Genomic DNA, 16,617 nt, shown 5'->3' with positions numbered 1-16,617 from the left:
ATGATTTCAGACGATCTTAAGAAATAATACACAAGTTATACACAAGGACTAAGATTTTGGCACACTCTGTGCTACTGCTTCACAGAAGCAGTAGCACAGTGGCTAACAGCAGCTTTAATAACTAGCAAAATGAAGAAAACATTTTGAACTTTAGGCAATCTATTTTGGTAGTGTGTGAGCAACAGAAGAATATAATGATACAGTTGCAGATCTTACACCAAGAATATATTTATATTGGAAAGTTAATGTATGTAATCAAGAAATGTGTATCATGCATTTGAAGAGGAAAAAATTAGAGTATGGGTTGAGGTTATACCAAGATTAGCCCTAAATCTGTACTAAAGAAGCACCTTCAGTTAAAACTAAGCTTAATCAAAGCCCAAGAAACTGTTCCTAAAGATATTAGCCTTGAGAGAAAATAATCTAGTTAACAGATCTGTAAAATAATGTAAAATAACTAAATATATTTTATTGCAAACCCATACAGATTGTAATATACATAAGACAAATTCTGCAAAATCTTAATTTTACCTTTCTTTGATTTAATTACAACATTCTCAAAGGTTTTGAAAGCTTTCAGTACAGTAGGCACCTAAAAATGAAACATTTTCTTTGTTGATGGCTTCTTGAATTTCAAATCTTATAGTTTAAACAGATGACATAACTTGGAAGCTAAGGTTTTTGTTGCTATTGATAAGGCATAGCTAAATAGCAAAAGCTAGCTAGTTTGAGGATTCACCACAAAAGATCTACTCCATACCAGACCCTGGTTAATTCGTCATGCATCCATACTGATTTTTCATAAACATTGTCTGAGAAATCATAACATTTAGTGAGCAGTCATTTCTCTTTATGTAGATAAATTTGGAAATGTGTTATACATGTAGTCTGTAGGTTTGATTTTTAGTTTTTAAAAATATTTGCCTGTTTAATCATAATTTTATATATATATATATATATATATATATATATATATATATATATATATATATATATATATATATATATATATATATATATGAGAATGAGATATTCCAAGGTTTGCTCAAAGGCTCTTAAACCTCATAAGATGTTGCAAAATTTAATTATCATTCATTTTAATTATCATAACATTTTAATGGCAGAGCTCAGTTTCATCCTGTTTAAGTTCTCTGAAATGTTTCTGGCTAAATAGAATCTATGTAACTTCAATGGGCAAACAACAGCATATGGCCTCATTCTGATGCGGTGGGTAACAAGTGGGCAGAATACAAAGATTATTGTTCAACATGTAAAAAATTTGTCCATTAGTCATATATTAATAATTATTTGTGCAATCATTTAAAAATGCATTCATGTATTTTTAAAAACATCTAGACACCTGGCCTTTAGGTTAATGAGGACATAAACTAAAAGTTCAATAAAGGCTTAAAATGATTTACACAGCACAAGATTCCTGTACATCAAACTAAGCACAATACCAGTGCCAAAAATGTGTGGATTGAGTAGGTGTACTTAGTGAAGTTGGTGCTGAATGTAAGGAGGGATTACAAACCTGGTATTCCAGAATGCCATCTATAGGCCATCGTCAACTTGGATATTTGAATTCAGCCAACATATGCCACATATGTTGGAATCTACAATGTTTAGTGTTCATATAAAAATTAAGATTTGCTTCTACTGCTTTTTTTTTTTATTTTCAGTGTATTTAAAAAAAAATACTGGATCTTGCCAGCATTCACTACCGTTGGCTACTATATGATCCTCCCAGAGAAAAGAATACAGAGTACCACTCAATAAAAGTACGACTTTCATACAAAATAAAGTGTTCAAAGGAATGTCTTTTGAAACCCAAAATCCTTTACGGAAAAAAGACAAAAGTTCAACTGTCATAAGAGATGTCTATGATTAAAACACACAAACACACAGCAACAACGGAAAACCACAGCTTTCACCAATGGAATATAAAGTTTTGCATACTCTTTTGCTCTAATACAATTCATTTGCACAGGCACATTTTAAAATCTAAAATAGAGGTCCCAATAATACAGTAAAACAAATGCACCAAGTTGGAAAATCTCTCAACTATCTCTTGTAAACACCCACACACGCACACCCACACACCCACCCACCCAAACACACAGTATGAAATGAAAAAAATCTGGGCAGCAAAATTTTTGGTTTTGCATGAGTGATGCACTTCTGGTTTTTCATCGCTACTTTTTTCATCTTTCCAAAGATTTTTTAACTCCAAGTATTACATATACAGTATAGAATTTCATAGCTTTATATAAATATGTACAAAGAGAACGCAGTTGTGTCCCATAAGAATATTTTTCATTATATAAAAAAGTAGATAAAATGTTAATGCCAAGGAGGAGAAGCTTGCATTGGTAAAGTTCAATAACTTAACTTCTAAAAAGAATCTTAGTCTGATACAGTAAGTGCAAAAGCCTCATCTATGTCCTTGTGAAGGGGATCTTGAGGCTTTGCTCGTAATGTAGCACCAGTGGGGTCCGCACTTCAGTGCGAGTTTGAAAATTCACCTTGGAGTATAAATCTTCCGTGAGGTCATGTGCGGTACCAACCCAAAAAAACAAAAAAAAACAAAACAAAAAAAAACATTTAAAATAAATTAGTGTTGGATAACTTACAATGGTCGAGTATTTACAGGCAAGGTTGGATACGTGGCTTTTGTGAATTATGATGGTGACAGTAGGAGTGAACAGGAGGGTTGTGATGGCAGTGATAGTTCACAGCAGTCTTACAGCACATTAGTGGAGGGTGAAGGTCCTCTTATGTTCATTATCTGAGGAGCTCAGCATGCTCCTGATGGAAGGCCAGAGAGAAAGGGCCCACTCATGTTCCCCGTAAACATGGCCAGCAAGATATGCAAGTGTAACAACAGGTAAACATGGGACAGATGACCCACAGAGATCCATTTCGTGAGCTTTAGTCCCCATCACTGAAGTCCTGGACCAGGCTCAAGTGGTTCGTGGCACGGTTGAAGGCGCTTTGTACAGCTTTGCGAATGCTCGAAGTGCGACCCTCCAACATTTTAATTTTATCTAAAGTCTTATCAATCCCAAAAGGTACCATTTTGGACTTAGGAAGCCATTGCCTAAAGGAAAAAAATGTATGTGCATTGTTAGTTCCTTTTAACAATTTACTCTGAATCAGTTAATGTTCCCCTGTTTCGGTGCTGAGTGTTAAAGAAACAAACTTAAATATAATTTTTATGTTTACATGAACACTGACAAATCACTTACCTGCCATTTGTTTTAAATGGACATGCAATGACTACATACTCAAAAGAGACTTTATTGGAATCACCTTATAAGTATACTGTTAAGAACAAGTAGCCCATCTGTTGCCATGCACAATTACATCATGATCAGTTTATGACAAATCACTCTTTGCTGGATATTTTCTGTCTGAGGCAGACCACTCTCAGCCCAACACTGAAATATGGTGCTACAACACCAGTGCTTGCACCAGTTTAATAAACACCATGTCACATTCTTTTTTCGGCATTACTACTTACTCCAGTAGTGGTCCTGTGGTCAGAAACTGCCAGGAGATAAACAGGGTAGTGTGTAGCTAGAATATCATGCATGGCAACAAATATCCCATAGTCTGTAAATACTCACTTATAAATAACAACTATAAGACAGGCGTACATAATAAAGTAGCCTGTAAGTGTAAGCAAGTTGCTGATGTGTGGACATGTATACATAATTCTATAAACACAACTCAGGTTATGAAGTGCCTCACCAGTTGTGTTTGTTGTCGAAGAAGCGGACGAGGTAGAGTTTCTCCTCTGACCTGCACTGCATCAGCTCTCCGACCCTGAGCACGTCCCGTGGAGGGGTGGGAATGAACACGCCGTTGTGATGGCAACCCGTTCTGGGCATCTGCGGGTCTATGATCTACAAAGTTAAACAAAAAGGGGAAAAAAAAAAGGGGGGGGGTCCGAGGTTAGTGTACCTCCTCAGTCTTAACCAGCGACAGCGACTTCTGTGGCTTGTGGATGGAAATGCTCATCACTAAACAGACACGCACACTCACACACCCACATTCTCTTTGAGTCACCTGGCAAACAATGTTCTGGTTCGACTCTACTCCACTGATCTGTGCGGCAGCATGATACTTGTGTCGTCATAACCACAAGTCACAGGATGGCAGAAGGCAGATGCATGGGATGAAGGAGAAAGAGTCTCTGTCTGGCATGCACACATGCACACTCACCAAGGCAGGGTAGGAGGGATATCCACTAAGTTTTGCCCAGACTAGTTTAAAGGGTTCCAGAGTTAGTGTGGTAGTATTAGGGGGCATCCATATATTGCTGTTGTCAAGCTCTAAGGAAGTAGGAATAATGATAAGTTATGAGGGGTTCACTGAAAACACGAGGCAGAACACCTCAAGAGCAAGAGCCATGGCTGTGTAATTTCAAGCAGCATTAAGCCATCTCTTCAGCACAAGAGGCATGAAGGCAAAGGCAGTTTACCTGTGCAGTCTCCTCCTCCGCTCATATTTCACAGACAAGCTGAGAGAATTCCACCCAAAAAATCAAGCAAAGTACTCCTTAAACTCATTTATCCATAGTTCTGATTTTCCTGAAAGACACCTTTATGATTGCTAAATAGTTAATTGGATAAACTCTCATTTTAGAATTACACAACAAAGTCATTGCTAGTCAGCTCAAGAGATACTGAACTGTATCAAGTTTATGAAGCCTGGCAGTGAGATTTGATCAGTTTGGAAAGCACATGGCAATTCAAAGCAAATCACCTGAAATAACGTAATACATCAAAATATAACGAAAAATACTGAATGGACTTTTGAGTGGAATCACACTTTCATTGCCTTGTTAGCAGGCAAACATGAAAAAAAACAGGATTAGCTGTGATGGCTTGCATTACGAGACACCTGTACTCAAAGCTGAAAATCATGCAGTGTAGCAGAAGCAAAAGCATCAACTATAGCCAAATAAAGGAGCATTATTAAAGCAAGCAAAGAAGATGGAGCACAAAGCTTCCCAAAGCTGATATGGCAGCAGTGCAGCCACAGACAAGACTTCCAGCCCAGGTTACTTTGTTAATACATGGCTGGTGTTTACCACACGCATACACTGCTGCTCCACGTTTACCAAAAGCAGGCAGGCAACTCACCAGCTGCCAACTTGCTTGCTTTGGAAATGTTCCCCGATTCCATGCATGCGATCAGTTCATTTTTGTCATCCGTCGTGTTTCGTCGTGCTATTGCCTGCTTCCCTTTCCCACTCTTGGGGTGACTGATGATGCTAAGCATGCCAAGAGGAAAGCTGTTCAGAGATATTGCATGGACTGAAACAAACCATAAAGGCGTTTGCATCACATAACCTAAACACTACCTTGGTGCTAAGGTGCTGACGCCTTGTAATAGGCGATTTCTGCAAGATTTTGATGCAGTAACTCAAGAGGATGTGTGATAGTAAGAATATGCTCTTTGTGTTCCTACCTTGTGTTCCTTAGCACACTGGTGCTTCCACTAGAGGAAATGCTGGACTCTGAGGCACAGCGCCTTCGAGGCTCTAGAATTCTGTTCCCCAGCTCTTTCTGTTGCTCCACTACAAAACCATTAGAGAGCCCTAAAGGTACAAAAACACTAAAATCAACCAAACAACCTATAGTTACCCTTATTAATTTAACACAAAAATTCTCTTACAATAATTTTTTGTTTGATATTAATAACTTGTAATATGAATGATCCCTTCTCAGGTGCTAAACTCTGTGCTATATATAATTTACCAGGATCAAAACGTTTGACTGGGCATCCTTCATCTCCACCCTGGCTGTCTCCGCTGTGGGACCTTTTCCTGTGCTGAAGCAAGGTCTCCAGACGAGGGATGACCACAGACAGGAATGTCTTGGTGCCCAGCTGAGGGCAGTCCGTTGAAGTTTGCCCTGTCTTTGCTTGCTTCTGTGGGCTAACGCTCTTAGACTTCCGGAAGAGCACAGCAGTCCGTCTGTTGACAGTGCCTGCTGGGTCTGAGAGCGTGGATGTAGCTACCACGACATTGTTCTCAGAGGTCTGCGTGTCCGGGGAGAGTCCATTTAGTAGTGAGGTAGAGAGCATCTTGCTGTCAAATGTGATCTTTTTTGGGCACTTCTCAGGACTGAGCTCAATAGGCTTCAGAGCAGGAGGTTCTGATAGGCTGTCAGAATTTGTAATAAGTGGAACAGAAACTGAAGGTTCCAGTTTGGGAGGTAATGACTTGTCAACTGAAAAAACAAATTTGTGAAGGTCAATACACTTCAGAACAATGCTTGCTGATAATATGTTACTCATATATTTAAAACAAGCAAACCAACAAAAACAAGAAATAAAGAGAAGGTAATTCAATATGTGCACCTTCGTCTTCGACACACATTGGAATAGGGAGTGGTGCATCTTCATCCTGAGGTTGGCTCTGTTCTGGGGGGGGACAACTTGTCTTCTGACCCATTTCAAGTCGGACATCAGTGATTGTTTTCTTGAGCAGCTTGAGGCGCTTGCTCCGCGATGGACTTGATTTCATAGCAATGGTTAAATCCAGTGTCTCTAAAAGTTCACTGAGCTGCTCTTCCAAAGACATGTTCTCTCGATTAGCTGGATTTAGCAGTCGGTCCACTGGAACAGATGGAACATCATAATAGAACAATCATACCGTTTCCCACTACTATTCACTCTTTTAAGTCATCTTTCAAGGCTTGCACAGACTAACTTCCACTCTGTCGGTAAGCTTTTTATTAAAGAACAGAGACAGACAGACAGACTGCATACCATCTTCCCATGTCAGCATTGGAGGGGCCTGCATTTTAGGTGGCTCAGAAAGATGCATCCCACTGAGGAAATCAAAGCCTATCCTCTCCACATCTCGCCGGGTCTTCCTGAGAATGGCTCCTCCATGGTCTCGGAGGCGCACTGCAGCGCGGTAGAAGAAGGTATCCTTAGCATTGTACTTCATGCAGTTACTGACGATGAGATTAAAGTCATCCTCAAACTCATCCAGGCTCTTGTATCCATGGGCATCAATGCGTTTCCTCATAGTAGAAAAGTCCATTGGGTGCTTGATATGATCAAGATAGTCTGGAACCTTATGAACAACAGTGATCCAAAAGCAGATGTAAAAAGAATACAACCATATAGCCATTCGAAAAAATATAAGTTTTAAAAGGGAAAACAGGAAGCTTTAAAAGGGAAACTACCATGATAAGCACTAACATGACAGGTAACATGAGGTACAAAAAAGTCTTACAAACGTTGAATTTAAACAACAGATTTAGAAACGGTGGAGTATTGAGTGAACTGTACCTCCTTGATGTTCACTGGCTGGGTAAACACCCGGGCTTGGTCTTTCTCCTGCAGAACGTCCAGCACACCTCGCAGCAATATGGTAAATGGAGTGAGCTGCATCTCTAGCACTGACTGCTGAAGTTTCATCTGAGGCCAACAAAGAAAGAAGAGGATCAATACATTTAGTAAAATACAAAGCAAAAGCCACTGCAGAAAACTGCAACAGTACATGTTAATATGTTGTATCTTGTGTGAAGGACACTTTTGAATGCTCAGTAGCAGCACAGCAGAGACGAGTGTGTTTATAAATGCGTTGGGTTTTCTCTGACCTTCTCTCTCTTCAGCTTCTCTCTCTTGCGAATGAGCTCCAGTAACAAGCGCGTGTGCTCCAGGTCATGACGCAAGCGATGCAAGTCCTTCAGCTGCTCCTTCATCACCCTGCAGTCCTCCTCACTTCGTTCCTGTATTTACACAAACACACAAGCTTAAAAGGCTGCCTACATCATTCCTGCTGTTGAGGAATTTCTCGAAGTCTTAAACAACCCCAGATGACAGTCATTTACTCAACAACAACAGGTACAGAGTCAATGTTTTACTACTTCATGGCAAAGACTACATTTGCATCAAACGCCTCACCAGTTGTGGGGGTTTTTGAGTCTGTATGGTAGTCTGCAAACGTCGGATAAGAGGCACACCATTTCTGGACTGCCTCTTGAGCATCCAGTAACTGAGAACACGCTCCACAAACAGCCTTTTCCTCTGGACAGAGACTTGGTTGAGGATAGTGTTAAAGCTGCAAAACAATAATGAGTAACAGCATAAAATAATTAATACCATTTAAAAGCATGAGAGACATATCACAGTCAAAGGTCTTTTGAAGAAAAAAAAATTACACATGATGCAAAAAGCATATATTATTGCATATTGGATAAAGAAAACAAGCATGTATAGCATTTCTAAATGGATTATTATTCAATGCGACAAAAAAGGGGTTTACCTTTTAGGTGTTATACTAGGCACAGACACAGCTGGAACCACTGGAACTGGCTCTGCCTCTACTTTTTTACACTTCTTCTTCTGGCAGGCCTTTACTCTGGCCGTTCCACCTTTGTGATTGCTCTTCTGACAAAGACTGTTTTTGGGTTGAGGCTCTTCATAGATAGCAAGTGGCCTTCTGACACAGCCACTAGGAGTATGTGAACAACAATAGGCTGTCTTTTTCACTGAAAATGTGGTGGATCCGGTATCCGTGACCTCTTTGATGGGCTCCATCTTCATGTACAGGCCCGCTTTCTGAGCGCAGCTCACATGAAAGGCAGTATAACAATTAGCTTTGCTACACTGAATGCAGGCACCAACTCCTCTTGCTTTACAGAGGTAGCAGGTCAGTTTCCAACGAGCAGGTGGAATGTTAGCAACACCATCAATGGGCTCAATGAAGACTGTGTTAGTGAAGCCCACCTCAGGAACCCAAATGGCACATACTACATGGCCCCAGCGGTCATCATCTGTCCTCTTAAGTGCCCCCCCTTTATTGGGGCAAAAAATACACTCTGCAGGCTGGGAAGGAGATTGTAAACAGTGGCGGCACAGCCACTGGCCCTCTGGGATGTGGGGAACCCCATAACACTCCTGATGCACTGCAAGGTTGCATATGTCACAAAACAGAATAGCATTACTGTTCTGACATTCACCATCCATACAGATGCAGCACACAGCATCTTCATCAATGAGGGACTGTGGATCTCCCTGACCCTGGCTCTCGAAGAAAGACTCCTTTTCAAAGCGATCCATTAGGAACTCAAATACATTCTGGGATACCTGGCTGTAGCCCTCACTCTTCCTCTTCTCATTTATCAGTTCCAGCCAAGCGTAATCTTCCTCATCCATATCATACTCCACCTCTTCATCCAGCTCATCCAATGTCTTTTCTACATAAGTGTAATACGTAGAGGGTCTTCGTGGCACAGCTGGGAGATTGTACTCAACCGTTCTGATTTTTGGCTCTGGTAACCTGCCCTGAGCTGGAGATCCTTGTGCTGTAGTCACTGCAGCACTCTTCTTCTGTTGATTGTTTTTGAGGCGCACAGAGCGCACCAACACCTGCTGGGGTTTCTCTGTGTTCTCCTTGTTGCTGTTGCATTCGCTGATCTCCTGAGCTAAAGGATCATCACTGTTTATTACATCAAATTTATCATAAATGCTGATTCTGTGAATACGTCCATCTATCTCTAACTCTACCATGCGCTGAGCCTCAGCATAGGTTAGGGTCTCACGATTCCTTGAGGGTTTGATGGGCGATGGAGGCCTCTGTGAGGTGGCCACACGATGATAGCGCATTTTCTTCCTCATTTTTTTCCACCACTTGGAGGAACTAACAGAGAGACATTCAAATACAAAGCGATGCTCACTTAAGACAATAATAAAAATAAATGCAAGCATTGAAATATAAAATGTTACTTTTACATGCCTAAACTCTGCTCTAACAACTGTAAAGATAGTACTCCCTCTCCCAAAGCATCTCAGATATGTTCACCAAACAAGCGCTGTGCCCACAGCAACCTTGACCCCAGCTTGAAACTAGCGTGTTCGTCAAACCTTGGCAACAAATATCCCTTACTATTAAAAACGGTAGGCAAGCGTACAGTACAGCTATGGGTCACTTCTACACAGTAATCTAGCTACCTAAGTTAATACAAAGCAGTCAATTTAGCGTTAAAATGTGTATGTTTAGTGTGGGGATGCCTCTAGCGAAAAGTTGTCAAAGAAAATGAAAACTGCCCAATATCGCTGTTTTCTTCAAGCGCTGCCGCTGTTATCCATTCAAAGGCGCTGGCTATCTTGCTAGCTATTTTAGATTAACTAGCCAGCTAGCTAACTCTACCATCGCTGCAGCTAACTAGCTATTATTGAATTAGGTTAATTAAGAAGCTAGCTAACTAATTTGTTAACTAAATTAGCTGAGTGCGTGATTAACGAGATTGTTAGCTAGCTAGCTACTTCGCCTAGCTAGGTAGACTTTAAAAAGCAAACTTTAGCAGGCAAAATACACTAGAACGCTCATATAGCTAGCTAAAGTTAGCTATCCTATCTTGCTAGCTACATGCTAGCTAGCGAGCTGTTAGCCTCCAAAACACAAACAGACCAAGGACAATCACGAAACCGGGTGGGCTTGGCCCTAGTTAGCATTAGCGGGCTAATTCGCGCTGCAAGTCCTCAAAATTAGGCAAAGATGGCGTCAGACAAAACAAACACGGTAACCATAGCTAGCTAAACGGGAACATTAAGGGGAACTTAGCTAACCTAGCTAGGTAGCTAGTTAACCTTACCCAACACCCTTACAGTCTTCCAATAAGTTGAGTTCATTGAACACTAAACTACAACAAAATATTTTCACCACAAAACAGGATCCACCTCTTACCTTCGGATTCGAAGTAACTGAGATAAGCCTTCAAAGCACTCTTACGGTACGGGAGCTAGCTAACAACAGCAGTGATGTGTTGGGCCTGCAGAATAGCAACAGCTAATTCCACACACAGCCCGTGCTAACCAGCTAGCGTCCAACGGGTGCCGCTCGAGCTTTCAATTGTATTTTAATTAAACAGTGGCGTATCCACGACGACCGTTTAAATTCAAAGAAAATATCTCCAAGCCACATCAATTCACTCGTTAAAATAACCATTCGTGTGTTTTACTGAGGGCTGGTTTGTTAAATATTACACTATAATGATAGGCGCTAACAAGTTAGCTCGCCTCTCTTGCCCCTAACAACAATGCGGCTGTTCGAATCCCTCCCAGTATTGCGCACTACGTAACTACGTACAACTCTAAAACAAGGAAGTAGAGAGGCCAAAAAACTAGCAATCATCCCTCCCCTACCAACTCTCCCTAGGAAGACATGTGAGAGAATCAGAATTGTAGAACAAAGTGATGTTTGGTGTTTACCAGTGCAAGAAAATCCCCCGTTAGCCTCTATATTTATAACTATATTCATCTGAATAATCAAAACATTTAGATGACACTTTTATCCAAAGCAACTTACAGTTATGACTGCGTACACCTTGAGGCTTGCTCAGGGCCCCAGCAGTGGCAGAGCTGGGGCTTAAACCAGCAACCTTCCAATTACAAGTCAAATACTTTAACTGCTGAGCTACCACTGCCCACGAATTCTAAATAAGAATTAATGGTTAGAAACATAACTTGGACTAAACATTTCACTTTATCTAACTCTAATCCTATCACTTTATTTTGACATTATGATGTGTTCATGTACAGCATCCTGTTCAGTGAATAATATAAAATTCAATATTATTTTTCCATGATTGTCTTGGGTTCACACAATATCTTTATGGAGAGGAATTACTGCAGTTGTTAAAATTCTCATTTGCTGCTCAAAAACACCTTAAAAATGCAAAGAGACTGTGTCAAACTAGCATTTGTGCCTCCCTCTTATGTTCAACTAACTATATATGAACCATGGGATAAATCAGCTTCAGGGGACACATTTGTTAGAAGAACATGATGCCTACTGCAGCGTATTCACAGCAGTATTGCATTATGGTACAATACTTGCATTTTAAGTGATCACAGAGCTAAGCACCAGAAACAAGTCTCGTATTAAAAGAATTTATTGCATATAAAAAATATAGTCAGCAACGTTTCACAAATGCAAACAGACTGAATTCCACAGCCGCAGTGGAAGTACAAACTACAACGCTACTTCCATCTAGCATGGAAGTCTGATCACATCGTCTAGAATCATATTACGTTAACTTGGAATCTTTTAAATATCTTAGTCCCACTTAAAGATGCATCAGTTAGGCTTAGTTTAGGCTTAGTTTCTTAGTCTTGAGCTACAAATAAGCCAAGGGCATCAACGCTAGCTTCCCACCCCCTTTTTTGTAGATGGTATAAAATGAATAAATAAATAAATAAACAGCCACAGAATGTGCAATGTTTGTTTTGTATGAATAAATAATGTACATGGGACAGAATATACATAAATACAATACGAAATGTATTGAAAAAAAACCCTAGAATCCATTAATATTGCATTGATTGTGCACATCACCCAAGTATGTTAGCCAAAGACAGCAGAGATGGTATAATGCATGAACAATAGAGATCTGCAACATTACACTTTAAGAAAAAAAAACAAAAACAAAAAACAAACAAAACAGGAGTTAAAGTGTATATTTAATATCGCGTGTGCACAAAAAAAAAAGGGGGGGGGGGCGAAGGGAGTGAGTATGTTCCAACACCCACCACAAGGGGGCAAGAAAGACATGAAAATTTAGGTCCTAACAAATGCAGCTTTTTGGGGGTAAAAAAGGCACTGATAACCAAGTTTAAAAAGTAAATTCCAAGGCTAAGCTCTATAAGAGCAACAAATATAGTCATAGGGTTGCTAGCATTAGTGTTTGTGCAATTCCCATGGGAAAAATTCATTCCTCTGAAATGAAAAAAGACTGAAAAATAAGTTAAGGTAACTTAGATGCAGCCTAGTAACCACTTTTGGATCATGAATCAGTCAGTATATCCATTGCTGTCAGAGGCTCTCTTTGCTTGAATTTGTGCTTGATGATGAATCTGTGTCAATTACTAGAAGTGTAATGTTCACTGCCTTAGAGTCCTTCTCTGTATGCATCCACTGGTGCTCAAATATTTGCTCCAGTGTAGGTCTGTCCGAGGGCCTCAAGCAAAGGCACCATTTAATGAGATGTTGGCACTCTGTAGGGAACCAAGAAATAAACAGTACATTTTACAATATTCATAAAAATGGTTATTGAAAGGTGAGAAAAATGCCCTCCAAACATACCAGCAGAGACTCTTCTCCTGAAGAAGAGATGACCCTGCAGAATCTCCTCATCATGTTCAAATGGTATGTCCCCACACACCATATCATATAACAATACCCCTAGTGACCACACTGTCGCTGAGCGTCCATGGTACCTGTGGTAGCGAATCCACTCTGGGGGGCTGTAGACTCTTGTGCCTGGAAGCAAAAATTAGGAACACAGCTTTAATTCCATGCTTTAAAAAAGGGAGTTTTTTTTAGTCATTATTAATCACATGTGCCAATATTTCCTAGATCTATATTATTCTCACATGGATTACACTGGAACACTAAGAGCTACTGTCTGACTGGAAGAGGCGAATGCTAGTAACTGGCTCAGACAGCTCTTTTTTTCCCACCATTACAACCACAATCGACTGAAATCAACAATGAACATTTGGGGGGAAAAAGCAGTCTAAAAGCAAACAAAAACCAAACTAAAAGCCACACATCTACATGCATCCAAGTACCAACAGCAATAAATTATCTAACAACTTCAGATAAAGTTCAGCGTGAGTCATTTCCCATAACAAAGCCTGTTCACCAGAAGGGGCGTACTGTCCCTAAGGATAAGACTAGCTGGGATACCAAACAAAAATAGCGATCACTGATTGATCACGTGGACCCAGAACTCAGATTTCACAACAAAATAAGACATGGTTCATGGCTTTTTTTTGATCGTCACGTAGATGTGCTTGTTTTCCAAACACATATTTCTATAATGACAATAATAATAATAAAGGAAACCTCAAACTGATGTTTCACCCCCAAGCATTTAGTAAAAGTTGTGCATGTTACAGATAAGACACTAATTAATTAAATAACGGTTTATTTTGTTCTGCAGTGTAGCTTACATATCCAGTTTATTAATTTTTAATAATGCAGCTAAACTATTCTTGGCAATATACATTCTTTGAATCAAGAAATTGGGATCACCTCTTAAGAATAATTAAAATTTTGCCTAAAATTAATTAATTCCCTAGTTGTCCGGAGCAGCATGAAGCTATGGTGGAAGAGAAGGACTTACCATCGAAGTCAGTATATACGGTGTCCTTGAGAATCGCCCCAGAGCCGAAATCAATGAGCTTTAATTCTCCTGTACGTAAATCCACTAGCAGGTTTTCGTCTTTGATATCTCGGTGAACTATACCGCAGTTGTAGCAATGTCGAACAGCCTCCAGTACTTGTCGAAAGAACCGCCGCGCCGTGTCTTCGTCCAAAGCCCCTTTCTCAGTTATGTAGTCAAATAAATCCTTAACCATCTCCGGTCGTTCCATAATTATCAACCAACCATCGTGTCTCTCATACCAATCAATCAATTTAATCACACCTTGAAACGTATTTCCTACTTTTTTCAGCAGGATAATCTCCAGTGGAACCAAAGCACCGTTCTGGAAAGGGGAAAAAATCCAAACGACAGAAATGTGTCTCCCGACCTTATGGGTGGCCGGTAAGGCGGACAAAGGCTGAAAAATATGGTCGGTAATAGTACTTACAATTGTACTCCATTCGGTGACTCTGTCCTTGGCCACATGTTTAACAGCGACCTGAAGGAGGAACACAAAAGACCCGTTGATCTGAAACACTACACGCATGGGCCATGTTGCCGCGCCAAACGGCCATGTGCTACCACCAAAACAAAGACAGCTTACCGGCAAACCATCTGAAATCCGACTACCGGCGTATACTGTCCCGAATCCACCATTCCCCAACACTGATCCCACATGGTAGACTTTATCAAACGGCTCTCTTTCAGTTTTAACTGTTCAAAACAAACACATCTGACGTTAATCAATCAAAGAACACCAAAACAATAATGCGCAAAACGTACTAGTAGCAACAAAATGGCTCTAAATTTAAAGTCAAGAACAGGAATGCCTATTGATTTGTAAAGTACCAATTTCATTAAAATTCAACTACTGATGCTTCATATCGCTTCAGAGTAATACAATTACAGAGTAAAACACGTATAGAAATTGTTCGGCATATCTAAACTGCATGCGTCAAGCACAAATCTGACCTGTTTGGAGTTGAATTTTCACTGGCAAATGATCGATATTAGTCGTGCTGCAAATGTGAGAAAACGATCCAAACTTGGATAGCAACATCTTTGAAGACATTCCAAATAAAATACTTCCCCGAAAGATAAGTAAAAATGTAACAACTGTAAAACAAACAAACAAACAAAAAAAAAATCACCGATGTCACTATGCTAAAACGAAGATAGCGTTATTCCTTAAAACAATATGTTCGGGAATCGTAAATATTACACAAATCAGACAAGTGATAAATCCCGAAGTTTTCAACACTTTCCTGGCCCGAAACTAAAATAGTCTGTCTAGAAAAAAAAGCCTCCCCCGTCCATAACGCTGCAGCGTCAGGGACAAAATTCCACATGCGTCCTTATCGTGCGCTCCTGCGGAAAGTCCTCTTGCGCGAGGGGAGCGCGAGTATCAACACCCTTCATCCGACTGTCTGGGCTCCACAACCAAGTGCAAAATCCCTCCGCCACGCTTTGCGTATTCCTTCCTTACACAATCAAGAGAGCAAATGGAAACCTGCTAGGGTTTTTGAACAATAAATAAAATCAATACACTAACCAGATGCTATTTTATAAAAATATTTAGAACTGATCTAATTTTGAGGTCATGAGTATCTATTCTAGTTAACTGTGGCGCCCAAGGATACTTTGTCTGAGAGCTTTCAGCTACGTTTTTTTTTTTTTTTTGGTTTTGTGTGTGTGTGTGCTAAACAAACCGAGTTTACGTGGTATCAGATGCGACCAGCCAGACACTAATTGGCTTGAAAAAAATAACACGCAGAAAATCATATTATAAAATCTGAATAAAACCTGAATAGTTCACTGGGTATAATTAGTCTATAAAATAACACTATTCAACAACAACAACAACAACAGCAACAGCAACAATGATAATATAATAATACTAACTATATAGTAAGCTGCCTGTCATACATTCGACATATAGTTTATCATATAACTCATCAAGGCTACTTTTGCTATGCGTATAAATAAAACCAAGTTTTAAGCTTTAAAACTTTTTTTTTTTTTAATCACGACATGGTACGATTCCTGATATCAAGATCTTTGGTACTCAAATTCAGTTTCTCCCCTTACTGTGTAGGTATAGTGTAGGTATACGTAATATACCAACCGTTGATTATTTTAAAGCCCTCGCAGAATGCTTGGGATGAGTAAATATAAGCAACTCCCACGCCCTCTTGAATACCTAAAACACATTACAAAGCTTTCATTTACATGTAGGAAATTTATTATAACAGGTCTAAGTGAAATTCTCAGATGAACTAAAACTAATTTATTATAACAGGTCTAAGTGAAATTCTAAGATGAACTAAAACTAATTTTAGATTTACTCTTATACGTACAAATTTACACATTATTTCCATTGCAACAGAATGGGTGAATCCTGTGCAAATAATAACTGTCTACACATGTTTGGATGACA

The 16,617-nt window shown here is 39.8% G+C and overlaps 2 protein-coding genes across 6 annotated transcripts; both read right to left on the bottom strand.

The window, feature by feature from the left end:
* Positions 1–1,776: 1,776 nt before the first annotated feature.
* Positions 1,777–11,068, bottom strand: brd1b (bromodomain containing 1b). 5 transcript variants are annotated; one of them, XM_027018378.2, is made up of 13 exons: positions 10,718–11,068; positions 8,294–9,670; positions 7,933–8,089; positions 7,626–7,757; positions 7,315–7,443; positions 6,784–7,096; positions 6,373–6,630; positions 5,769–6,242; positions 5,479–5,608; positions 5,151–5,302; positions 4,228–4,337; positions 3,754–3,908; positions 1,777–3,100 (listed from the first exon to the last, which is right to left on the bottom strand). In XM_027018378.2, the coding sequence occupies exons 2-13, from the start codon at positions 9,646–9,648 to the stop codon at positions 2,932–2,934; spliced, it is 3,534 nt and encodes a 1,177-aa protein (XP_026874179.2). In that variant the 5' UTR covers positions 9,649–9,670; positions 10,718–11,068; the 3' UTR covers positions 1,777–2,931. The 5 variants fall into 5 exon arrangements, with proteins under 5 accessions (XP_026874179.2, XP_026874180.2, XP_026874181.2 ...); XM_027018379.2 differs by having other exon boundaries at positions 5,151–5,281; XM_027018380.2 differs by lacking the exon at positions 4,228–4,337 and having other exon boundaries at positions 3,047–3,100.
* Positions 11,069–11,908: 840 nt separating this feature from the next.
* Positions 11,909–15,617, bottom strand: pim3 (Pim-3 proto-oncogene, serine/threonine kinase). The gene is made up of 6 exons (XM_027018383.2): positions 15,153–15,617; positions 14,785–14,894; positions 14,629–14,679; positions 14,160–14,523; positions 13,115–13,291; positions 11,909–13,026 (listed from the first exon to the last, which is right to left on the bottom strand). The coding sequence occupies exons 1-6, from the start codon at positions 15,250–15,252 to the stop codon at positions 12,845–12,847; spliced, it is 984 nt and encodes a 327-aa protein (XP_026874184.1). The 5' UTR covers positions 15,253–15,617; the 3' UTR covers positions 11,909–12,844.
* Positions 15,618–16,617: the final 1,000 nt, after the last annotated feature.

This window comes from Electrophorus electricus, chromosome 2 (genome assembly GCF_013358815.1).
Source record: "Electrophorus electricus isolate fEleEle1 chromosome 2, fEleEle1.pri, whole genome shotgun sequence".
Classification (NCBI taxonomy): domain Eukaryota; kingdom Metazoa; phylum Chordata; class Actinopteri; order Gymnotiformes; family Gymnotidae; genus Electrophorus; species Electrophorus electricus.
This window is presented reverse-complemented; position numbering and strand designations above follow the sequence as displayed.